The following is a 25,603-nucleotide window of genomic DNA, read 5'->3' as shown; positions in this document are numbered from 1 at the left end:
CAGTACAAGGTAACTTTGTTCACTTGTGAGGAAAAAAATAAGGCGACTGCAAGAGTCTCAATTTGTCCTCCAAATGTGCATCATTTTCAGCGCTAATTTAAAATGCTGCTCTCACTCTGCTTCATAAATGCAAACTGGGTCTCAAATTTACATTTTAGCTCTACATGCATCTACATTTATTTACTGACAAAGGGAACCATAATTCCTTTTGCCACCTGAGATGTAAATTGACAATTAAAAGTTCTGAGACTGTGGATAGCTGTCAGTTACCCAGAAGCACCAGTGAGCAACAACAACAACAAGCTAAGGAAAATGAAAGAACTGCAAGAAAATTGTGGTTGATGCAACACCTGCCTGACAAAACAAAATAGGGGCTCTGGCACGCAAGCTGAAGCAGCAAGTGTGCGCTGATTAAGTTGTTATGATGAGTCCTTGAGAAGCTTAAGGGACTGCTGTGTCCCTTCACTGGGCCATATGTTATTACTTAATAACTGTAGCAGCAAGAAAAGCAGTGCAAGAGAGAGATCAAGAGAGCTTGAGAAAGAGGAGGTGACAGAAATGCTTTGCTGATGGTGAGCCAGTGATTACTGCTCTTTGCCGCTGCATAGATTACAGTTGTCGAACTGCAGCTGAGCAAAGGTGTAGTGTAAAGAGGGTTTTTTTTCCATCTGGTGCTGACATTGTTACAAGTACCTTAATTTTTCTGTCAAAAAATTTCTAATTCAGTGTGATCAAAAGGCTGTCAGTTGCCAGCTTTCTTTGTCACTCTGAATATAGAAAGCAGCTGTCACTTCCTGTGAACTTGAAGCCTTTAGGTGTTGCAAAATAAGCTGTCATGCTGCTGTGACCTTGAGAATATGCACAGCAAGACAGTGATCCATCTATCTACTCTATGGGTTTAAAGCAGCCAAAATTTCGGCTCCTTTTTAAGCCTTGGTATTGGACAGATGTTTTTAAACTATATCAATATATTTTCAATACATTTATGGTCACATAGTTTGATACTGCACTACATTTCTTTCTTAAAGCCCTTGTTTACATGCAACTCGTGTCTCGCATCTCACTCGACGTCTGACCTGGCACAGGGAAACGCGATAGAGGTCCACACTGCCAAAAAACATGGTTAATAAAATGAAAATAGTTTAATTACTTTAAAATTGTTCACACTTTTAAAAGTCAGATAGTGTGCAACAAAACCATGTTATTTGTAAAGAACAGCAGAAACACATACCATCCATAAATGAAAGCACTTCAAATGTTCTTCACCGATTACGTCAACAATGCCATAAAGTACAGTGTGTTAAATTTTGTTGACAGCCTTTAGTGCTTTTGTTGCTTATAAACACTCAACAAATATATATATATATATATATATATATATATATATATATATATATATATATATATATATATATATATATATATATATAAATAATAGTGAGATATACAGATATATATTTATTGTCTAGCTTGTAAGCTACATAGAAATCTGTTCATTTAGAGAAAAAAACAAAAAACAAAACACAACCCTGCTGTGATCTGTAAATCTGGGGTTTCATGTTTACATGTCATACTTTAATGTTGGTGTTTCCAGTGATAATCTCCAAAAAACACATGCCTGTAATTATAAAAGAGACATTTAAGAGGCATAGGACTCTAGATCTATTGATCTCTGTGGTCAGTAATCTAAGGTCCCAGCTGTAATACACATTGTACCCTACCAGATTCACATCCTGGCTGTCGATCTAAATTCACTCCTCATTTAACCTCAAACTGTCGCGTTCATAGTAATTCATTTATATTTTAAATAAACAGTCACACAGTCCAAAGCCATGTAATTAGTGGGGTTAGGTTAATTGGTGATTCCAGATTGCCTGTAGCTGTGAGTGTGCATGGTTGTCTGTCTTTGTGTGTTAGCCCTGTGTCAGAGTGCCAACCCTGTCAAGGCTAGTGAAGCAGACTCAGGCGCAGACCACAAGCTCCTTCAAACAAGAGTGAATTTATTTACAGTGCTCTTCACAGTGAAATATATATACAAAGGGTGTTTGGGGAAAGGGGGCCAGGGTTCCAGGGTCCGGGAGTGAAAGGGGCAGAAGTTCAGGGAGGGAAGATTTCCACACGGCTTCCTTAAACGCAAACAGCTCCTCTGCTCTCCACCACCACTCTGGCTCACGCTCAGTCACAGTGCACAGGGAACGGGTCCAGGGGGGAATCTACACACATACAGATAAACAGTTAGTCTCCAGGTTCAGGCGTCCTCACGACTTAAACTTTGCAGATTGCCTGACGCTGATGGCTCAACGATCCAGCAGCGAGTAGAGCAGGTCCGCCATCTTAAGTAGCCCTCTAATTCATAATCAGCGGCAGGTGTGCTGATCATCCCCAGGTGCGTGGGCCAGGGGCGGGAGCCCACACTGAGCTCCACCCCGGCAGGAGAAAGAGAGAGCGGGAGAGAGCGAGAGAGAAAGAGATAGCAGAGGCGAGAGAGGGAGAATAAACAAACAAGGCGTCTGACTGATGTCAGCTGGCGAGGTGCGGGGACCATGACAAACCCCTCCAGGGTGGATCCGGCCTCTTGCCCTTTGGTAGCTGGGATAGGCTCCAGCCCCCCCCGTGACCCTGACATAGGCCATGAATGAACACATTGAATGAATGAAAGAATGAATTGCCATCTGTTAAGCTATGTTTCTGTCATATTTAAATACTTTTTAAAAACATAGATGTTAATAATGGCTGTATGTGTGATGATGTTTGCTCAGTTTCATTCATACTGGCCCACCAGATATATACACATCCATACGCTGCGATCATTATAGTAAGGTAAATGTTGTCTGTGTTAGGTGCCATTTTTTTAGTGTAATCTTTTCCACCTCTGTCAGGCACACACAGGGTGGATGGAAAAGAAGACTTGCTAATTGAATGATAATGAATTCTTGTTCCTATTGTCTCTGTTTCTTGTCATATTTGAGTTTTAGTTTCTGTTTTTGTTTTATCCCGTTCAAAATTAATATTTAGTTCCCTCTGCGTTTCACTTTGCCTTTCCATTGCACATTCTTTCATTGTGAATATTTATTTTCACCTTTCATGTCTACTTGTGTCAGTTATTATTTGTTCATTTTCTGTTTTACTGTGACAGTTTTTAGCGTGAGCTATGAGTCAATTTGATCCTGCCTCCAGCGTCCTGCCTTTGGGTCCACACCTCTGCGCCCTCCACAACTAGACTTGGCTTTATAAGTGCATTAACCTTTCATGTAAAAACCTGATGAGTGCAATTTTCGACACCACCTGTTCAAAAAGCTTAGACATGTGGACATTTTCAGCTGCTTGTAACCCTGTGTTGTACATGCCACATAACAGACTGTTACAAACACCCCCAAACGAAAGCTGCCTGTATGGACCCAACTAGCTAATGTTACAGTTGCTGCTGTGGAAAACAACATTTAGTATATTTTGTGCCCTGAATTAAAAATGACATGTATTTAGTTTGAAAGAAGAGAGTAAGAATATGAATAAAGAACAGAATAGGGAGCACTGAAAAGACAAAAATATGATTTGGCTGATTTGCATCTATATCCTGACTTTGGGAAGACACCGTTTCACTGCTGCAAACTCGGCACCTGAATGGTCCACAAACCTAGAGGAAAGTTTGTTTTTCCTTTTTTAATGTTTCCCTGTCTTAAAGATTGTTGCATCTCACATATGGCTTTGAGTTCCCACCAAAATGGACAAAAAAACTCTACTTGGTAGAAAAATACCTAGATTTATACCATTAAATAATTTATTACCATTCAGCCTAAGATAACAAAATGTGATTGATTTATATGTCTTTTTTGGCTTATATCAGACAGCCATGCGCCCTCTAAACCATCTGTTTTTAGAAGAGAGTACCCATCCTTAAAGTCTTTTCTCTTCTGAAATTGAACATGAAATATAACTAATAAAGTACAACTTATAATCCCCAATTATTAATTCGTCCATCAGGGAAATAATTACAATATCTCATAACAGACGATATGAGATAGTAAAAATTATTTCCTCCAGCAGTAAGCTTGAGGTCTTCATCTGTGACAGGAGTAATTTTATGCTGTTTGACAGATGATGCAACCCACAGTCCATTTCTGCAGAAAGTAAACAGGAAGTCAGTTTTGACCGGTTTTTACTTGTGGATTATTTCTGGCACTGTAACATTACACAAGCATTAGAAACTCAGGTTAAACCAGACTAATGAAAAGGTTTAGGCTTGATTAACACTAAACACCATACTCCAATATAGTCTTAAAGACATTAGTTATTTTAGAAGCATTAAGGCTGCTCATGACTTATAACACAGAATACACAGTAGGAGTCAATCTCTAAACTATAGCTTCTCGCTGAAAAGAATATCTGATGTACTAACTTGGTGCATTCATACTGTATATCTGTAAAAAGTTATTTTATAGTTAAGTTCAGAGTGGTTTCCACAAACATAAACTTTGATAACCAGAGGAAATATCTGATATGATCTATGCCTTCTTATCTTGCACTCTCATTCCTACTTCTCATATATATCTCTACTTTTTACAGCCTTCCTTCATTAACACCTCCTAATTGGCCATTGGGCTAAGCTGAAAACAATGAAGCATTGATTTCCTTAAGCATAATCACCTCATCCACTCATTTAATGACTGCTGTCACTGTAGGCTGCCGAGAGAAAAATGACCGGTCAATGGTCCCATCGATACCCTTCACCTTCCTTCACCAAAGGCTAGAGTGCACTGTCACCCACTCCATCTTTGCAGTTTGTTTTAACCCCTTTAGTTGCCTGACAGGCTCCAAGCACTGCATCCATCACAACCACAGTCTTAAGCTGTTCTGATCCCACATTGCACCAGAACACACACTGATTACTACTGTGCACGTGAGCAGAATAAATCTGTTATGAAATACCACACAATATATGCATTGGGACACAAACCACCAAATTTATGTGACGATAATAGATGGCCGTTAACCTCACTCTGAGCTCTTAGTTACCTGAATGGCAATATGGCTTGTCTAAATGGCCATTTGTTGTCTAAGTGGCACTAGTGACTGGCCCAGAAGAGTAATGAAGCTGCTCTTTCCTCCACATACCAGATGCTTCATCGCGATCATGCTGCTGGGAATCGCACCAAAACATGCTTGTGTGCATGTTAGGGATGTTTGTTCAGTCTGTTCTCTTAGAAATGAATATGGTAAAGATAAAACACTAAATGTCTTATGTTCTTTCACAGGTCTAAAACACACAGCCATATTCCACCAACATCAGTTGTTTTCATTTTGTTTTTGTCTGCTTTCCTTTTTGTTTTGCTTTGCTTTGTCAATCAAATGCCTTCGCTGTATTGCTGGTAATTTTGTCAGTCATACTATATTTTATGTACCGCATTAAGAAAAAATCAAAGTAATGCACTGTCCTTCCAGACAACAATTACTTTTTAATTTATTTTACTGAAGGTGCAAAACAACTGTGAGAGCCAAAAGCCTGTTATATACTACACTATGGATTTCTATTACAAGCAATTGATAATGCTCAGATTTTTATCTGAGTTAACATATCTTCAAAATTCATCAACTAATTAATTGGGCAAAAGTTTCTAATGCATCCTCCCCTCATGGTGAAACAGCTGTCAAGATGATTCTTTCCAACATCTGTCCAGGGCTGGACTTTTCTAAACAATCCCAAAGACAAAATGTAAAAATATGATCATACAGCACTTCCTCATTGGTCATTCAAAACCAAGTATGTATGTTTATAGCAGACTTGCATGGGTATGACAGTTTAAAGTCTACAAAGACAGCTTACAACATTTAGATTGGCACTCTGCAACAGTTCACGTCCAGCTGTTTTTTTTTAATCTATGACCAGAATTGCTGGTTCATTGGCACTCTGTCTGTTTAGTCAGCTAAATAGTAACCATATTCAATTCAATTCAATTTTATTTGTATAGCGCCAAATCACAACAACAGTCGCCTCAAGGTGCTTTTCAGGACATTCAGGGTCACCTGGTCCAGCCCTAACTATATGCTTTAGCAAAAAGGAAAGTTTTAAGCCTAATCTTAAAAGTAGAGATAGTGTCTGTCTCCCGAATCCAAACGGGAAGCTGGTTCCACAGAAGAGGGGCCTGAAAACTGAAGGCTCTCCCTCCCATTCTACTTTTAAATACTCTATAACTATATATACATTCCATTTGTATAAAAGCTGCCTTCATGATCTCATTATGCGACTTAATCTCTGCTGCTGCTGACTTCCTAAGCTGAACTGTAACTTGTACAAAAGCAAAGTTCAACATCAACAGGATGTCTTTCATTTGGCTTCACTTGGCAGTTGGGATAAGCAGACACAAAAAGGTGGTTATCAGATTGAATTTTACAGATTAAAATTGTTATTCCATTCTGCATAATAGGCCTACAGATTTAGTTCTTATTCTTTCAGCTGCAGTGATGTTGAACAGCCTGAGAGAAAGTAAAGACTAAATAATCTATAAAAACAGAATTCAAGGGTAGGATCTACGTGCAAATTTAAATTAAGGACGAAAAGTAAAAATACTTCTGTTTTAGGATCATACATTAAGTCAACATGAAAAAAACCTTTCACACATGCACAGGGAATAGAGTTCCTGCTAATAATCTGTATTTATTACTGATCCTCATCAGGGAAGACAAAAACTGTAGATCCTTTAGACCTTCTTGCTAGGATTGATCTTCCGGGAATGATGATGCCGTTGTTTTCTAAAGAACTGTTTAGTCCTTAGGTTGGGATTTTGGACCTGTTAATCCCTAATCTGTGCTGGAGCAGAGCACAAGTTACCATGGCGATGTAAAGTAAACCAGCTACATGATACTGAAAACCCAGAGTTAATCCTAACATTACCTCACCTTGTTTGTTTGTTTGTTTTGTATTGGTTTGGTTTTTTTGGGCGGGGGTTGAGTTACACCCTTCCATGATTAAATGAAACTGTATTACCATTTGGGATAAGTGGTCCATTTTCTTACCTAACAGAATCACAAAGTGGAGAAACAATGAATTTTAACTCTACTTCCACTGAACAACTAAGTCCAGCGACACAGATCAAGATCATTCTCATCACATTCAAATAACAGATGCAAATATGTTAGGGTTTACTTTGGTAGTACCTTGTCAGAGGTTTTCCATTGGAAGTCTGGTAGCGCTAACCTGCAGATCATGTATCGTATTATTGGTGTGGGGATTCAGGCCAATTCAATATTCTATGATGCAACATTAAATCCTCTCTTGTCTAGCGATCTGCTTTGACTTAAAAGTAAGTCCGCAGGTCAGGAAACTCTCGCTAAAATATTCAACAAGGCAACACATTGTGAGGATTGGGGTTTTAGCAGACTCGAGGGATTGTTCTCCTCACTTTTATAGTCTGTGTTCTGCTTCCTCCTGCCTAGAAATATCAAGACAACAAGCATGGAGAGAGTGACATTAATTCTGCACGACAGCGCGGTCCAGCAGGATTGCAAATGTTTGCCTTTTAATCCAGATCTCATCGGCCTTTGGTCTGGCCGAGGCAGACATTGATGGGAATGGGAGAAGAAAACTGTTGCCAAACTTGTCTAGGCTGCTGGGAACTCAGTTCTGTAATTCATGACCCGAGCCATTTCAAACATTTGCACAACCAGCCCGGCCAGAGACACGCACACACCGGTGATTGTCATGCCAGCAGAAGCAAGTGCATCGTCTGAGCACAGCAGGATGTCCTCTTTAAAAAGCCATATCGCCACAAAAATAATGCACAGACAAGATTAAACATGGCATTTGGTTGTCTCCCTCCCTTTCTGCACTCTATCTGTTCTATTCTGGATATTGGAGAGAATAAGTTAAACTCTCCTCTCCTCTCCCCTTGTCCTGGGATGAGCTCCAGTTTAATTGCTGGACGCTGGTGTCTGTTGTGGTGCCTGTCAAAAGAAGATAAAGAGTTTTTCCTGGGGCGTAAGGAAAAGGGAGAGCAGTGATAGAGGGCCTCTCTCCTGCAGCTCTGCTGGCTGCATTAGCCCCACGCTTTATAATTGTGTGAAGGGGGCACTTTCAGTGGCTCTCTCATTACTCACCGGTATGCCAAGTCCCTGGTATCCAGACACACCTTGTCCTCTAGCTTTCTCTTTCTGTCTGTCTCACTCATTTTAGGATGTCCCTCAGCTCCATCACCCCCTCACCCTCCCTATTGTTATTTTGGCCTACTATTGCTATATGTGCTTATCACCTTCGCTTTCCACAGACATACCCCTTTGTCAGACTGGGACCTATTGTTCAGCAGTTGTCACGACTGATGTCACCTATACTTTGGAGTTATTGCTTTAGTGTACTATTGCCTATTATTGTATTGGCATCAGAGTCAATCATGTGCTGATTGGTATGAAGTGAGAACAGTCAGCACCAAGTAAGAGGCAATTAGATGGCGTTATTGAGATGCCTTGAGGGCTAATTTGCTTCATATACTTATGGTAGAAGTACCCAGTGATTGTATTGCAGCTCCCTATACAGGATGTCCATCTTTTATCTGCGTTGTTGTTGCTCGTTTGTGATTTCAAGTTCAAACTGCAGTGAGTTAAGGACACTTATTACATGGTTGCTTCAGATAGTTTACTGTTAAACGTTTCTTATTAACATCTCACATTTACTGACAGGGTGTCTTTTCAATCTCTCTCCAGAGGGTGGTACGTGCGAGGTGATTGCTGCCCACCGATGCTGTAACAAGAATCGTATCGAGGAGCGCTCTCAGACAGTCAAGTGCTCCTGTTTACCGGGGAAAGTGGCCGGAACGACACGCAACAAACCCTCCTGTGTGGATGGTGAGAACATCTAACGTGTTTTAAACTTATCTATAAATGCTCCTCTGAGAGACAGTCCTTGTCCGTCTGATACCTGTTCTAGCAGATATACTACTACCTGCGCTCTCCCAGTATAAATGACATCCAGAGACAGTACAGAGAGCATGTGTCCTACATGTGTGGCATTTCAGTCAGACAGCTCACGTTTGAAACGACTGCTTTCTTACAGGGGAAGATAACAAATATGATGCAAATAGAGAGTGAAGAGTAAACAAACCCCTTAGCCAACAGGTGGATGCTGGGGTTGAAAGAGCAGGATGCAATGCAGGGCAGGTGCAGCACTGACGCGTCAGAGGGAGCGACAGGAAAATTCTGGGGCTTGATTAGACTGCCAATTTGGGGGATTTGGCACGAAAAGAGTGAGGTTAATGTGCATGACATAGTGCAGCTCAGGTCGCCTGCCTCGCCTAGCTGACAGGATCTGCTTCATTTTGCAGCAACATATTTGTGGTACTCACATTATTCTCTGGTGAAGATTTTTTTGTTCAAAAAGTAAAAATGCCACAGTCAGTATCAGCCAAATTAGGAGATTAACAAATTTAGTTTGCAGAATTATATCACATTAAAAGTTACAAATTTCATATAAAAATTCAACTTTAGATATAAATCCACTACTTTATGCTAGACCACATAAGAGGAGGTGGATGACTGACTGATTAAAGTTCTGCATTTTTGCTGAAGTAAAAGGATAAATATACAGTTTCTACATATTTTTTTTTAATTGTGAGAACTTGCTATTATTACTTAAGAAAGCTTCTGTTACTGAACTTTACTTATACATACAAAAGTCGTTTCAAATGTGAGATTTACCATCTCAAGTCTGACTCAGGCTTTAATAAGCACTTCAGATGAAGGCATACAGTATATTCAAACACAATTTCTCCACTCTCAAATGACAAAACTAAGTTTAACTATTAAGAACCCAGTAGTGCAGTGCTGCTGGGCATCTGGACGATGATCCAGTTGGCCTGCAGAACTCCTAAATGGAGAGAAATTTGCAGATCGCATTGCCCAAGGCATCTCAGAAATGAATGACTAATAAACAGAAGTCAGGGAAGCTCCAGGCTAGTGCACTTGAATGACCTCAGTCGAGAAAAACAATCAGGCATCGGCAGCTCCATGGAGAGAAAAAGGGGGAAAAAGCTGACAGGAAATCACAAGTCTGCTGAGACAGAACTGTGATGCCCCTTAATTCAACGCAGCTCATTTGTGGCTCCTCAGTTTCGATCTTTTAACCTTCACCTTCATTTACGATCAAAGTCATGTGTCTGCCCTCCCACAAAGAAGTGACACCAAAAAAAAAAAAAAAAAAAAAAAAGAACTTGCTGACAACATTAGTACAGCACTCTATATTAGTCATGTTTTCTCACAGTATCTAGTTTATTAGTTAGCATGCATTTATATATTGTGTATTTATAATGAATAAGTCAGTACAAACTTTAGTAGTAATTATGTCTTAATAGAGCACCTGCATTATGTGCCACAACATACCTCAATGTTGCAAATCATGAATGCTAATGACTCATAAAACAACAAAATAATGAACAAATTGATTAATTAAAATTAAGAAACATATTCATTTATATTTATATATAAATAAACCCAAAGCAATCGTGACTAAAATAAAGTTTAAAAAGAGGACAAAAAACCATCTTGAATCTACAAGAAAAAGTATTGTAGATTCAAGATGGTTTCTTGTAAAAACACAATAAAAATAGAATATTGTATGAATTGATATGTTTTTTTTATGTAAAATGTTTCTCATTAAGAGTCTGTTTCTGTGTTAGGCCTTTTTGTGTTCCCATTTTATTTTTGTAGTCTTTTGTCTATTATGCTTTGTATTCAGCTTTACTTCCCTTGTCTTATCCCTGATTAAGTTTAGCTGTGCTAGCCTTGTGTTTCCATTTTACAATGATTGCTCTCAGTGTCTGGGATAATGTTTGTTCATTGTTGTGCTGCACTGCTGTCTTTAGTGTTTATTCTGCCAATTTGTTCCCAGATCCTTCCTTGTGTTTTCCCCATTATTTCTAGTGCTCTATACTGGACTGCCATTTATATAGAGCTTACTGACAACAGCCTATGTTACTCATGTTTTCTGCCTGTAACTAGTTTAATAGTTAGTACAAGTTTAATTATATTGTATTTTTTTGTATTTACATAGTTAAGATAGTTAATTTATTTAGTACAAACTTAAGCAGGAGTTACATCATAATAGAAAAGCTGCAATATTTGTCACATCATACCTTGACGGCCAATATTCTTTCCTTTTAAGATTCCTGAAATAACAAAAACAAATTGATAACATGAAATTAAGAAACATGTTCATTTATTACTTGCCAAAATAAAGTAATAAACAAGGTCCCTTTTTCTTGTCAATTCAAAAAAAAAAAAAAAAAAAAAAAGAAGTGACACCAAAATATCTTCATTAAATTACAAAGGGGGGCCAGACAGGCATGGACAGTGGGCCTCACAAGATTAGTCAGCCACAGCTGAAACTCAGAAAGATCTTTGGATATGAAATGGAGCCACTCCTCTGCAGCATCTAGCAGACAAGGCAATCATTTTATATTAATGAAGATTCTTTCCCTTTTTTTCCTATCCAAGGCCAGCAGCGTACAATACCTGAAAACCTTAATGTCAGACTGAGACCTTTCGTTATCGGCAACTACAAATTACACCCTGGACATTAAGATAAAAAATGTTAGCTGAATGCAGTGTAAAATGTGAATACAACCTCAGGTTTTTGGGGGAGGTTTTTTGTAGTAGTTGTTTGTTTTTTTTACACCGAGATGAGGAAATCCAAAGAAGTTTTCCACCAAAGCTGGACAAAGATATAATTTTTGTATTTTTTAAAAAGTACAGACTGAGACACCGGGGTGAAGAAGAGGGGCTGGTGTAAACACTTCATGCTTCTGTGCTTCAAGCTCCCACAGTGAGAGAATCCTTGTTGTTAGTGTATTGATTAACAAGCACTTACAGAAGAGGTGGTGATAAAAAATGGAAATGACAAGTCACTGAGCTGCACTGCTACAATATTGAGCATCGCTGCCCCTTTTGAGTGGTAGTGACCTGACCTTTTAATAATTTTACTTCCTTTATCTTGCCTCGCCTCCCTACTTGGATAATTTTCACCTGCTTGAAAGTGAATCCGGCTCAGTGTTATTTATTTAACACCTACCAGGGAATAAGGCTGAAGGGCACGCAAAATAATTATGTGATTATTCATGAGAGCTCATTTGCAGTCAAAAGTGTCAGGTTCTGACAAACAAACACCATTAAATTGAGCTTTTTATTTCTTTTTCAAGTGTGACACTGGAAGGAGGAGGTCACTTCGTTCAAGGGTGTCGATTATCTGGAAAAGTTGCGTGTTTGTCAACTTGCCCCAGCGGGCTTCCAGTGCACTATGTGAGGGATTATAGACTTGTGGAGTCAGTGGCCTGTCCCTTCAGCATTGCACCAGCCTGGCCCAGATGGCGCTTTCTCCCCAGGTCCTCATGTTATTAATGTTCCATCCAGTTGAGGAACGATGTTGCTCATCTTGCCACCCCCTGGGGGACACCTGCTGTCACTGTACCATACACAGGTTATATATCCACCCAAAAAAAAAAATCCCAAAAAACATAATAACATATAAAAAGAACAGCTAGTGTTCTGATATAAGTCAAAACCTTCAGAGGTCATTTAGTCTGGACACACATACAAAGCCCGGAGGAATGAACACTTCCTTATTTTTAGCCAAATTTGCAGAAACAGGCAGTCTCTCTGGCGCTCTGTATTATTGGTCATTAGCGTCAAACTCCAGCATCAAAGCCCACAGTGAAGATCAGTCCCATTGTCAAGTGTTTACTGACTTGTGGAGAGGGGCTACATGGGGTTATCTCAGTTGCTACTGGTAACCGTTGTGGCTGTTAATAATATATGGGGAAGTGAGGACAGCTTGCGTCACGCTCACTGGGGGTCTACTGTCAGATTATCCTCATAGTGGGAATTGATTATTAGTTTTGACAAGGAGAATTATGTCCCAGTTATGTCAGGGCCAACGAAGCTCCAAGTGAAGAACATCCCTTTTAACAAGTCAAACGCTCATATCTCTCCAGCCTCACCGGACCAATCACATGCACTCAGATTAGGAGCTCATCACTGCACCGCTGCCTTTATCCCCGTGTATGAGACAAGTAAGCCCTCAGCCGAAGCACCCGAGTACACACTTACATATGCGCCCATTTAATAAACACATGCATGCTGACGCCTAATTATGCATACGTGTGTATTGTCGTGTTGCTGCTGTAGCGGTACACTCATTCAGCAGGAGACGCACCCAGATGCCCGCTCGCTGCTGATCACTGGTGGGGAATGAACCCTTCTGTTTGGCTGCAGGCGTGTAGAGTCGAGCATAACAGGTTGTCATGGTACATTAGAGATACATCCTGGGGGGGACTACCTGAGGGAAGGGACAGTAAGTGCTGAAGTTTTTCTCTTTTTTTCACATACTTTGTGAATTGAATAAAATCTTTTTTTAGTAAACACAGTAGATTAACATGGGTACTTTGATACACTCTTAAATCAATAGCATCTTCTCACAAGCACGGCTGGTGTCAATATAAGCAGGAAGGTGGTTGTTTTCCAAACAAAGTACATCCTTGTTGGCAAAGATTGTCCTACAAAAAAATAGCCAACGAGGACTGACTACTACACGTGGTTGCATGGACAGCAAAGTCCAACCTGATGACACCCAAGAACAGCAAAGGCTTCCCGTTATAAAATCTCAGCTCCCACAGTTCAGGTCTCACTGCTTCACAGACCCCCTGCTACTGTAATTGTATGTGGTTGCCAAGACACGAACCTGCTGCAGATAGAGCTCGAGGGTATGGACAGAAGGAGCATATTAGAGTGTACTGTACAACAAAAACATCTTTCTCTTGCTATAATGCACACAAGGCAAGACTAACAAACACTGAAATCCTCCTGGGTCAAAAAAATGTTTTTTCCGGGAGGGGGGAGTGAAGATAATGATTGCGAAGAACATTTTCTCCTACACTGTTGTCACATCCCACTGAGCTCTCACAGCACTGATGATGTGATTAGGCTCTAACCTGTAACCTGCAAGGAAAAGCATCTGACCCTGAGCTGAGGTTTAAAGGTCACTGTAGTTTTCTTCCTTCTCTAACCACTTCTCTCAGCTTTTTAAGCAACATGGCATCGCCTTCCTTGGTCTCACTATCAGAGTAACAAGTCCACAGCGAGCTGAGAGAAGGGACCCACAGCGAGATCTATGTCACCTGTGTGGGAGCAGCAGTCGAATTTTTACCCACATAAAGAAATGGAAATAAAAATATACACGTTCACTGACAGAACCACAGAGTTACACTTACTGCACATTTAAGTTAAGACACATGGAAATGAAATATTTAGATACTGCATTGCTTGTAAAATAGAGTACTGATAGTGAGTGGAAGTTATTAAATACTGTAATTTAATGCCAGTTATGTCATAAATGGAATAGTTTTAACCAGCATTACTGTAATACCGGCCCAGCACCTGCCAGTATTTCTGCGTTAGGCTTTTATGGATGTTTGTACTTGTAACTGTGAGGTTTCCAGTTTCACTTGACTGGTGAAATGGAGGCGCATCATAGAAAAATAGTTTGCAGCATTTATGAGAATTAATTTGAGTTTTAAAACACGTGCTGAGAATAAAAATATGGAGACCCTGGACTTTTGGTCTGCAGGTGCTGCTGTGCCAGGGTGAATTACAAATTCAGAAATTCACTAAAGCTATGATTAGAAAGCTAAACAATATTTTCTGAATAGCTAATCAAATCTTGGCTCTCTCTTTTCAGAGAGGGGCAAAGATTAATGTAGAATAATGACTATCTGAAGCTGACCTCAGGTTCAGGGGTTCAAGTCTCAATCCTTGCATAATTATACAATTGCTTCATTTGTTTCATGCTCCTGTGACCCTTCCAGTGCTTCACTGTGGCAAAATACTTGCATTTATAACTCCGTCTCATTAAGATGAAAGCGAGTCCTTCTAATTCTTTGAATGTGAGAGGGGAATAATTTGATCAACTGTTTGCTTGTGTGCATGATTATATGAATGCATGATTGATTGGATCTTTCTTTTGTTAATAGGTGAATATTCAGGGCGCTGGAAGAGCACTGGTTAACTTAGATAAAGGGAAAAACACACAAACTCTAAATACCGGATGCCATCGCATTACAGATAGATCACGAAACGGAAAGCTGCCATTTTTGCTGTGATTAATTTTATAAAAGTCTACCAAGTGACTAACATTAACTATTCATTGAACCTAGAGACACGTATTCACATTTTGACACAGAAAGGGATCAATTCTCTTCCTCATTCGCCAAGGTGTTCAAACATTCTGCTACGTGGCAGGGACGTGTCAGCAAGTTCAATCCATCACCGAACCCGCAAACAGTGATCTGACAGATGCACTTGTAAAAAGGTCCATCGCTTCATGTTTTTCAATCAAGTCCCATTCTCAGTTGTTTGTCTATCAAAGCTAAAGACTCCAGCTTGCTACATCGCTGACATCTTGAATCAAACACCCCTCCTGTCCGTGTGTTGATTATTCGAAGACCATCTGTTATCGCTGACACCCTAATGCAGCTATTTTATGGTAATATGCGAGGATGGTTTTAATTTGTAATGGTACTTTAAATCACATTCAGCGCGTTCATCTTGTAAACAGATGGATCTGAAAATTAATGGATGGCCACCAAGGAGGATTTCGGACAGTGGCCCAGCATAAGTCTCCCCCCCCCCTTTCACTCCCCAACCGTCACAGAGGAGGAGTAAAGTTTGCTGATGTTGGAACAAAGGTTATACCCTCTATGCTGACGACTGCACAGAGAGCAGTTAAGTAAAACGACTGTTGGAGGTCAGTGGTCACCAGAGAGTGATGCATGGATCCCAGCCCAGAGATCCCTCTTCTCCATTGGTCAAGGTCAAAGCCAGATGTCCTGGCCGGTGCACAGCCGTGTACATGTAGTGTCTGTGTTCCCACTGGGCTTGGGACTGTCTATTTTTTCGTTGTGCTACTGGTGTAAAGACATGTCATTAAGAGCGCTTTCTGAGGTTTTCTTGAGCCATTGTTGTTCTCATACAGTGAAAAATATACTGATGGCAATAATGAATTAAAGCATGAACGTTAATAAGATGTATTTCATAGTCACTGCTCATTAAATTTTTACTTTTATTGCAAGATGAGAAGCTGTCAAGATGTTAATTAAGATTATGATAAAGTGCCTTTTTAAGAGATGGTGACTCTTCCACATCAGGTGGTCTGTGCGGTGGAATAACTATACCAATATACACTCAACAAAAATATAAACGCAACACCTTTGTTACTGCTCCCATTCCCCATGGGATGGACGTAGAGACCTAAAATTCATTCCAGATACACAATATAACCATCCCTCCCAAACAGTGGTCACAAATCAGTCCAAATGTGTGGTAGTGGGCACATCTGCCATATTGAGATAATCCATCCCACCTCACAGGTGTGCCACATCAGGATGCTGATCTGACATCATGAGTAGTGCACAGGTGTACCTCAGACTGACCACAACAAAAGGCCACCCTGGAATGTGCAGTTTTTTGCGCTATTGGGGGTCTGGGGACCCAGAACCGGTCAGTATCTGGTGTGACCACCATTTGCCTCATGCAGTGCAACACATCGTCGCATGGAGTCTATCAGATTGTCAATTGTGGCCTGTGGAATGTTGGTCCACTCCACTTCAATGGCTGTGCGAGGTTGTTGGATATTCGTGGGAACTGGTACACGCTGTCGTATACGCCGGTCAAGCACATCCCGAACATGCTCAATGGGTGACATGTCCGGTGAGTATGCTGGCCATGCAAGAACTGGGACATTCTCAGCTGCCATCTGCCCTGAACAATGTGAACCATGATTCATCCGTGAAGCGCACACCTCTCCAACGTGCCAGACGCCATCGAATGTGAGCATTTGCCCACACAAGTCTGTTACGGCGACGAGCTGGAGTCAGGTCAAGACCCCGATGAGGACGACGGGCATGCAGTTGAGCGTCCCTGAGACGGTTTCTGACAGTTTGTGCAGAAATTGTTTGGTTGTGCAAACCAATTGTTCCAGCAGCTGTCTGGGTGGCTGGTCTCAGACGATCTTGGAGGTGAACCTGCTGGATGTGGAGGTCCTGGGCTGGTGTGGTTACACGAGGTCTGCGGTTGTGAGGCCGGTTGGATGTGCTGCCATATTCTCTGAAACGCCTGTGGAGACGGCTTATGGTTGAGAAATGAACATTCAATGCACGGGCGACAGATCTGGTTGACATTCCTGCTGTCAGCATGCCAGTTGCACGCTCCCTCATTGCTTGTGGCATCTGTGGCATTTTGCTGTGAGTCAAAACTGCACATTCCAGGGTGGCCTTTTGTTGTGGGCAGTCTGAGGTACACCTGTGCACTACTCATGATGTCAGATCAGCATCCTGATGTGGCACACCTGTGAGGTGGGATGGATTATCTCAATATGGCAGATGTGCCCACTACACACATTTGGACTGATTTGTGACCACTGTTTGGGAGGGATGGTTATATTGTGTATCTGGAATGAATTTTAGGTCTCTACGTCCATCCCATGGGGAATGGGAGCAGTAACAAAGGTGTTGCATTTATATTTTTGTTGAGTGTACTTTTTACCACAGCCCTGCACCACTGCTTCAGTTTGCTGATATGCTGATATGTTTTAGCACTCTCTCTGGCTGACAAATTTATTTTGAAGCTAAAGAATGGCGAAAGATACTTAAAATTATAACTTGAAGCAGTTGTTGGTGACTGTGAATACTCCTCGTCCAAGGCTCAATGAACAGAACAGAATGGTTGAGCATGCTAGGGAGTGCAAAATAAGAAAGAGTGCCAACAACAAGGCCATGAAAAAAAATACATGCCTAAGGTGCCAGAATTATCAATGTCTATGTAGTTTGTTGGCAATTATTTTTCTAATACCTCAATCCTTACATATTATATATACATATGTAGTAGCTGATCTCAAAACAAAGGTAAAATTACATGTCCACTACATGTACATCGTTTTTAAATACATTTTTAATCCACAGCAGTGATACACCCAAAAATGGCAGCGTTCTCTCTATGTTCAATCACTGTACCTATTTCTTCACTGAAGGTTTCAATATACATTATTTTAGAGCATGATTGGCTTTCAAACAATAATCTGTTGTAAAATAAGATGCACGGATGTGAGCACAGACAATTTTTGTCTCCTTTAAAACACACATAAACACACACATAAAAGATGATTCTGACTATTGAAGGTTACACTGGAAGTTCAATATGCAGAATGATGTTTGTAATGCAACAACATGGAAATTATTGAGTGAAAGGGGCTTTTTATAAAGTAAAAAAAAACAGATATGAAATAGATTGTCCAAGTTCAGTATGTAAACCCGTGGGCTTTCATGTGTAGTTGCAATCAAGTTCAATCCAAAACAAGTAAGGGTCATTTTAAGTTAACGTTAGAAGAACATCAGAGAGTTCAAATGAAAAGCACAGATTTTAGCATTAAAAAGTCTTTTACAGAAGAGCTTACAATGAAGCAACTAAACAAACAAACAAACTGAAGGTGGAAGGAAAGGTCAATAATATGCATTACTTTTAGCCACCCATTTCTTTATATTGCTAGGAAAATCGGAAATGCATGTAGCAGTTTATTGATATGCAAACATACATGGAAGTAACTTAAGGCAAAAACAGAGTTTCTACAAGTCTAAGAAGCTCAGCGCTGAGGAGGCATACATGACTGATGGTTGATATACTATATTTACACCACTGATCTAAAATTTGACAAAAAACATAAAATCCAAGTAGAAAAAGTTATATTTTTCACTGTAACAACCACAAACATGTTTAATGTATATTTTTTCACCAACACGAAAGGACTGTTTTTTGTTTTGTTTTATTTATTTATTTATTTTTGGTCATAAGCAGAGAGTGCTTGCTAGCGCTGTCCTTAGACAGTAAACTGACGAAACTATTGAGGAAAAAATGCGCGTATATATTGCTTATCATGACTCTGGTTTTACGTGGCCTATCAACACTATTTAAAAACTGGTGTATATCACCTTGTTGCTTTGTCATCTTGAAGTGGTCGTGTGATTGGATTACCACGACTACTTTATTCTTCCTCAGTCAAACAGCAGCATTCATGCGATTGTTTTGCCCCTTCGCTCCAGGTGTTGTGCCAAAAAGTGATTGCCGCCCGCGGGAGCGTGCGCAGCTGCTTAAAGCTGTAGCATCCAGATTACTTACGTAGCTCAGCTACTTCCGTGCAACTGATATAAGGTGCAGTAAGCTGAAGACAACTTCAACCATCTGTTTGTTGAAAAACAGCATTTTCTTGTTAGTAATGATAACGGCATTGTAACGATAGAAATAGTAATTAGTCAGATTACTCGTTCCTGAAAAAATAACGCCGTTACTTATAATGCCGTTATTCCCATCACTGCATGTTTTACAGGTGGATGTAGACACTCACTGTTGTACCTCTCTCCTGACTTCCTCCATAAATATTGATGCCAAATTTTGATTAGTCACTCAGTCATACCTGTTGCCACTGATTTTCAGTCAGATTTTTGTGTAATTTGACATACATCAGCTTTTTCTACTTGTTTCCCTTCCTGAAGAATGGCTTCTTGATAGAAACCCCTCAGCTGAGACCATTTCTGCTGAAGCTTAACTGAACAGTAAGTAGACCAACTGAAGGGTCAGATGCATCTCTCAGACTTTCTTATATTGTTCTACTGTAGATTTTTAGTCCTGCTGCGTCATTGTTCGTCCTCTACAACTTTCATCAAAAAATTTTAAGAACCCACTGCACACCATGACAATATATGCCAGGTTTTCAGCTAATACCTCTTTACCTCTACTTGTTGTTTCAAAAACACTATTTTATACCTGTCCAACTGTTTGATCTTTGGCATTTTTCCTAGGTTCAACTAAAGAATGGAAAGAAATTGTGTGTTTTTGTGACAAGTAACAGAGTGACTAAGATACAATTTAAGTGTCTGTTACACACTAAACTGATTCAGTCCTTGAGCAAGGTGCCTTATTTATTCTTGAGTGATTCATAGATTAAGGTTAAGTAACTTAACAAGCAAACAAAAAACAGGCAAAGAAAATCTTCTAAAAATGGTACAATGAGTGAAAAAGCTGCCAATGTCAAAAGAAAACCTTTGCCCTTCAGGAAACCCAGTAAAGACCACTTTAAGAATTGCAATAAAGTCTGGCTCTTTAAACCAAAAGGCAAATAAATGATGGGTGGATAAACTGAAACTTATAGATGGATTTCAAAGTAAACCAAGTCCTCATCTCACAATGACAGGCTGGCAATTCAATCAGTTTCTTTCTGAAAATGTTCTTTAATTTGGCGAAATATGAAAAATGAGGGGTAGCTTAAGACTTTTGTACAGTACTGAAAATGAGGCCTCATATCAGTGTTACTAAATGTTCTTCAATATAATAACCATTTACAAATTAGCAAAAAAAATCATTAATAATCAACAAGTAACAAGTGCGAACAGTCAGCTAGAATTATGGCTCTTCCCTAATTATAAACACTGCATATTTTTACATTAGTCACTAATAAAGTGGACTGGTACACGCATAGTGCTTTTCTGCTCCAGCTGTGTGCTCAAACTGCTGCCTTCCACAAGCCTCATTCACCCCATAGCACTTCATTTTATTCCTTCGAACGCTTTTGTCTAAGATTTACACACCCTCTCACACTCCAATAGATGCATCAGGGCCAATTTGGGGTTCAGCTTGCCCAAGGATACTTTGACATCCTCGCTGGAGGAGCCACGGTTCAAGCCACTGACCTTCTGAGCTACAGCTGCCCCTAAACGAAAGGAAAATTGAGGGATGAATAAAAAACAGAAAAACAAACTTTTTGCATTCAATGCGTTTTTTTTAGACTGCTGTATGAACAATCTACTTCATGTGGAAGCATTTCAGGGTTAGAAGAAAGTCAATTCACTGCTAAGCAGTTCTCATGTGATGCAGCTTTTTAATCTCCCACCTTGTTTTTTCTTCTTTTTATTCATCTTTCTTTTTCTGCCTTTTCCTGTTTTTTGTTTGTCTTCCTGGTTTGGTTTAAAGGAATTGATTTTTGTTTTGCCAGGCATTCCTTTACCGTTCTTCAATTTCAAGTGAACTCAGCATTCACATTGTTGGCTATAAATCCTCCTGGGTTGTTGGGGTATTGAAAAACAACTTTTTGGTTTCCTGTTCACTCTCTGGAGTGACGGGATGGGACTAGCAGAATGGTAACACCACGGCACATCATCATCACTCAGTAGAAATGATTAAACACATCTCCTCAAGTCTAGTTCTGATTTGCAACTTAATGAAGGCTTCATGCATACTTATGATTTGACACCTAAAACAGCTCAATGTGAACATAATTAAACATGGGAAATATTTAAGACACGGAGAAAGCCAAGATAAGGAAGCACAGTTTATGGTGGACCAACATGTAATTAGTGTATAAGGTAAACAGCCACAGGGGAAGCCAAAGGGAGAATTTACAGCCGGTTAGTGGATGCTCTCGTTCCTGTATTTAGTATTCTTGGGGCTCATGGAGGGAAAAAAATGGAGGAGACAACATAACATGGTGAGTTTACTGAACAGCAGTGGTCCAGTCTCTCTCTGGTGTATATGTATGTGTGTGTTGGTTCACACTGAACTGTAGCACACTCTGTGCTGTGAGGGACGGCACTTTAACAGTCTTCTTCCATCAGGTAGAGACGGCATGTTGCTCATGCTCACAATTGATTGGTGGTTGGTCTGTAACCTTGGCAACACATGCTGGAGGGTAAAAAAAGTATATTTTCCAAATGGTTCAGAAAAAAAAACAAGGTTTGGAAAATTAAATGATACAGTTTTAACTCATTGTACTTACCCAATAATTTGACCTTCACGTCCTCTTTGCGTCAACAAGATAAAAGGAAAGATGCTCTTTAAAGAGTGAATTTAAGAAAGCACAGTGCATGCTGCAAAAATTCTGTTGGGACAAGAGATCACTTGTCATCTGAAAACCTGCTTTGAAGTTTTAACTTTTTCTGTCAGAAGGCTCTAACGGAGGAGTGTGAAAAACAAAAAGTTTCTTTTTTCAAACTTCATGGTTAATAAATGAATCACAGCTTGACTTTGAAAGACTGGTTTTGATTTGTGCTGGGATTTACAGTAACTTGAAGAGAGGTTCCCACTCAAATTGCAGTGGGAACCTAGAGTGGAATTTAAAAATTTAGAAGACAAAAATACTACAAAACTATATAAAATGCACAGGGAAGGATGTTACCCCGTATGCTCAACTGAATCTAAACTACAGCTTGGGCTGGTTCTGGTATTTTCTTTTATGTTTAAAAATCAATTTGATACATTCACACCCACTTGAATCAATCAGATCAAGCGAAGAACTTATGATTTTGTTATTATTCAATAAAAGAAAAGTAAATTCCATAATTTAGCAGCCTTAGATGATGGCCATTTAAAATTCTTATTGATTGTAAGGTTAAGATTAGCATTTAGTAACCTGATTAATCCATGTATCAAAGCGTAGGCAAAGGAAGGAATAGCTGAGCCTCAGTGTAAGTTCGCGAGAACTAGAGTTGTTTGTGTAACCACCAACGACAAGCTCAAACAAAAGACATGAAGCTTCTCAGTGAAAAACCCATTTATGCAGTTTTTAATGTGTATTGCACTTGGGACAACCAGGAGGGATTTTAATGTGGAAGCGTAGAGCAAAATGAGCTATATTTGAAAATGAGTAACTGATATTTTTAGTTGTATTACATATGGCATTTTTACATATGGCAGTTTGTTGGCAAGTAGCAATGGTATAAGCACTATAATGCTCAATGACGCAGAAGCTATGAAACACCCAGGAGGCTGGTGGTTTGCAACTATAAAAACTTATGGACTGAAGTAAGTTAATTAGAAGAAGTAACAAAGTAATTTTTTAACACTCTGTGTGAATGTGTGTGTGAATGGGTGGACGACTGGATGTGTAAAGCGCTTTGGGGTCCTTAGGGACTAGTAAAGCGCTATACAAATACAGGCCATTTACCATTTACCATAATTACTACATAAAAAGATTTGCTTGTTAGAAAGTGCATGTATGGTGCTCTTTAACATGCCATATATACTTTGGGTAAAAACAAAACATATATGTACCTACAGACAGAGAGAGAGAGAGAAAGAGGAATGGGAAAAGGGGAGGGAAAGACATCTTGTTGTGAAGATGAGAACATATTTGCTTTTGTTAAATAGCTGGAGGAAGAATTCAGTTGATGAGAGGCAATTAGTTTTGATTAAAAATGAGATTGCTCCCCTTCATGCAATGTAGCTATATCAAAACAAAATAATGATTAATTTCTGTTGGTATAAGACATTATTGTCAACAGCTAAAGTACCCATGCAGCAACAATACAATTGCTCTGAGGCCAAAGAGGAGGAAAAATATTCATTTAGAGACACTGCTGGATGTTCCTCTGGAGATGCTCGTAATATAATGTGTGGCTGCTTCTGTGTAAGTGCTCACAATTCTGCCTGTGTGGATAATTTGCACACCAAATATGTTTGTGTGGGAGTTTTCCGCATGTGCGATTCCACCCACATTTCGAATACTAATCCTTATGTTTTTAAATTGTATGTTACTATACATTTTATGCTTTCCATGCCTATTTGAAAAACACAATCTTGAAAATAACACAATTTTTTTTAATTAGTCCTTTAAACAGTGATTTATCCCCACATTTTACAAACTGAATTTGTTGCTTTTCAATGCATCCTGCTTCCATTTCTTCAAGTCTTGTCATTACCATTACTAGCCTGCAGTGCCTTTTCAAGGACTTCATTTCATTCTTAGTGAAAATTCCACTATGGTTCCACTAAGTTAGGTATGAGTAACGTACTTTGAACATGACACATGAAACAAATGCAAACAGAGAACATAATATTACATTCACAGGGGAGTGAAATGGGATTTGTGATAAATCATATGTACATACAGTACATATGTTACAGATTTAATCCCAGCAATTGTGATTTTGACACTTGACTTATTATTTAAACACTCATTTTTCCCTGTTCTCCACCTCAGCTGTGGCTGTCTTTACTTTAAAGTCACTGTCTGTCCCGCTCTGTTCTTTGTGTGTGGAACTTTGCACACGGATCACACAATGAAGAGGAAACACACACAGTGAAACAAAGAGCAGAGGAGTGGAGGGAACCAGCAATAACAGCTGTACTGAAGTGAAACACATGCAGGCACAAATAAATCTTTTTCCCCATTTTAGTTATTTCTTTTTCCTTCTGTATTTCATGTTTCAAGTAGAAGAGAAGTCCAGTTTATGAGTGGATGCGGGGCTGGAGGGCAGGGAACTATGTGTCTAAACTAATGCTGCTTTGTTATGTGTCTGTGCTCATCTTTCACAGCGTCCATTGTAATTGGGAAATGGTGGTGTGAGATGGAACCGTGTCTGGAGGGAGAAGAGTGTAAGACTCTGCCTGACAACTCTGGATGGATGTGCTCCTCTGGGAACAAAATCAAGACCACAAGGGTGAGAAATCACACACACTTAAGTTCAGCTGCCTACATCTGCATGCACACACATACTCTCATAATACAGAGAAGCTATTCTACGCATACTTTACACGCATGTGTTTGTCATTTCTGTGCTGCGAGTAGAAATGCACACCTAACCAACCATACGACACGGCACACTTACACCGTTTCCACACAATGCATTGCATATAGCCAGACAACTTAAAATTTAATCGTTTTTCTTGAACTTGTCAACTGCCTGCTGCTGCACAGATTGAAACGCAGATTTTCAAACCCATATAAATGTGCTGAAATAGCACTGTAAAGAAATTCATCCAAAAGCTGTGCCCTCTCTATAACAAGGTTGGTTTTGTTCAGTGTAAGCAACCTATCTAATGGCCCATAGTAGTAAAAAAATAAATATAAAGCAGGTGGTAAACAAACAGGTGGGATCTGCCTCAGGCCACACTTGTCAACGGCATAAAGTTAATGGCTGCTCTGCTCCTCCACTGCTTTTTCAGCTTTGCGCACTCACTTCGATTGCAGTATGCAAAAATAATGCAGAGTTTAGTCCTCGAAGCCAGCAGTCCAGCACTGTGACAAGTTGATCACCTGATTTGTATTCACTTAATTGACCCCCTTTCTCCCTTCCAGTGCTTGGTGACAATGACTTTGAATAGCAGCAGAGGCTAATGTGATAGTAGAGAAACGGGGAACAGCCAGTGAAGGCTAGACGTCATGGGGCTTCCCAAGGTTGTTCTGTAGATTTATGTGCCAGCAAATAGACATAAAGCTTTCAAAGGGGCCCCTCACAGCCATCGCAGGCTTAAAATTTTCAGAAAGAAGTTGATCGAATGGGGTCTTGCCAGCTTGTCAAGGTAAGGTGCAGTACTTGGTTTACTCTTTAGAATGCATCTAGAAGTATCAATGCAGCCCACTGCATAATGTGAAGAAAGTCGATTTAAAATGATCTTATGAACAGTACTGTTCAAAAGTCTTGAGCAACCTGTCATTTCTTTGCATTTCACTTCAAAGGAGCCAGGTATTTAAAAATGTCTTGGGCAGGCTTTCTGACATTTCTTTTTCACTAATTCTCCAGTCCAGCCCTTA

At 39.8% G+C, this 25,603-nt stretch overlaps 1 protein-coding gene and 1 long non-coding RNA gene across 3 annotated transcripts in view; one reads left to right on the top strand and one right to left on the bottom strand.

Annotated features, from left to right (window-relative positions):
* Window positions 1-25,603, top strand: part of tafa1b (TAFA chemokine like family member 1b) — a 124,795-nt gene that overhangs the window by 91,677 nt on the left and 7,515 nt on the right. For both annotated transcript variants that reach the window (XR_014920415.1, XM_085456036.1), the window contains exons 3-4: window positions 8,692-8,832; window positions 24,385-24,509. Coding sequence is in view for 1 of the 2 variants with exons in the window: in XM_085456036.1 (XP_085312162.1) it covers window positions 8,692-8,832; window positions 24,385-24,509 (266 nt within the window). In the remaining variant the exon portion in view is untranslated. The remainder of the gene's footprint in view (window positions 1-8,691; window positions 8,833-24,384; window positions 24,510-25,603) is intronic.
* LOC146709091 (uncharacterized) overlaps window positions 2,017-25,603 on the bottom strand; it is a 45,856-nt gene continuing 22,269 nt past the window's right edge. The window contains exon 3 of the long non-coding RNA XR_014920416.1: window positions 2,017-2,213. This is a non-coding gene — a long non-coding RNA (uncharacterized LOC146709091). The remainder of the gene's footprint in view (window positions 2,214-25,603) is intronic.

The sequence above is a fragment of the Copadichromis virginalis genome, linkage group LG5 (assembly GCF_057382275.1).
Source record: "Copadichromis virginalis isolate Kocher_CV1m ecotype Utaka linkage group LG5, C_Virginalis_male_GT1.1, whole genome shotgun sequence".
Taxonomy (NCBI): domain Eukaryota; kingdom Metazoa; phylum Chordata; class Actinopteri; order Cichliformes; family Cichlidae; genus Copadichromis; species Copadichromis virginalis.
The sequence above is the reverse complement of the archived record's forward strand: the minus strand, read 5'-3'. Positions and strand labels throughout refer to the sequence as shown.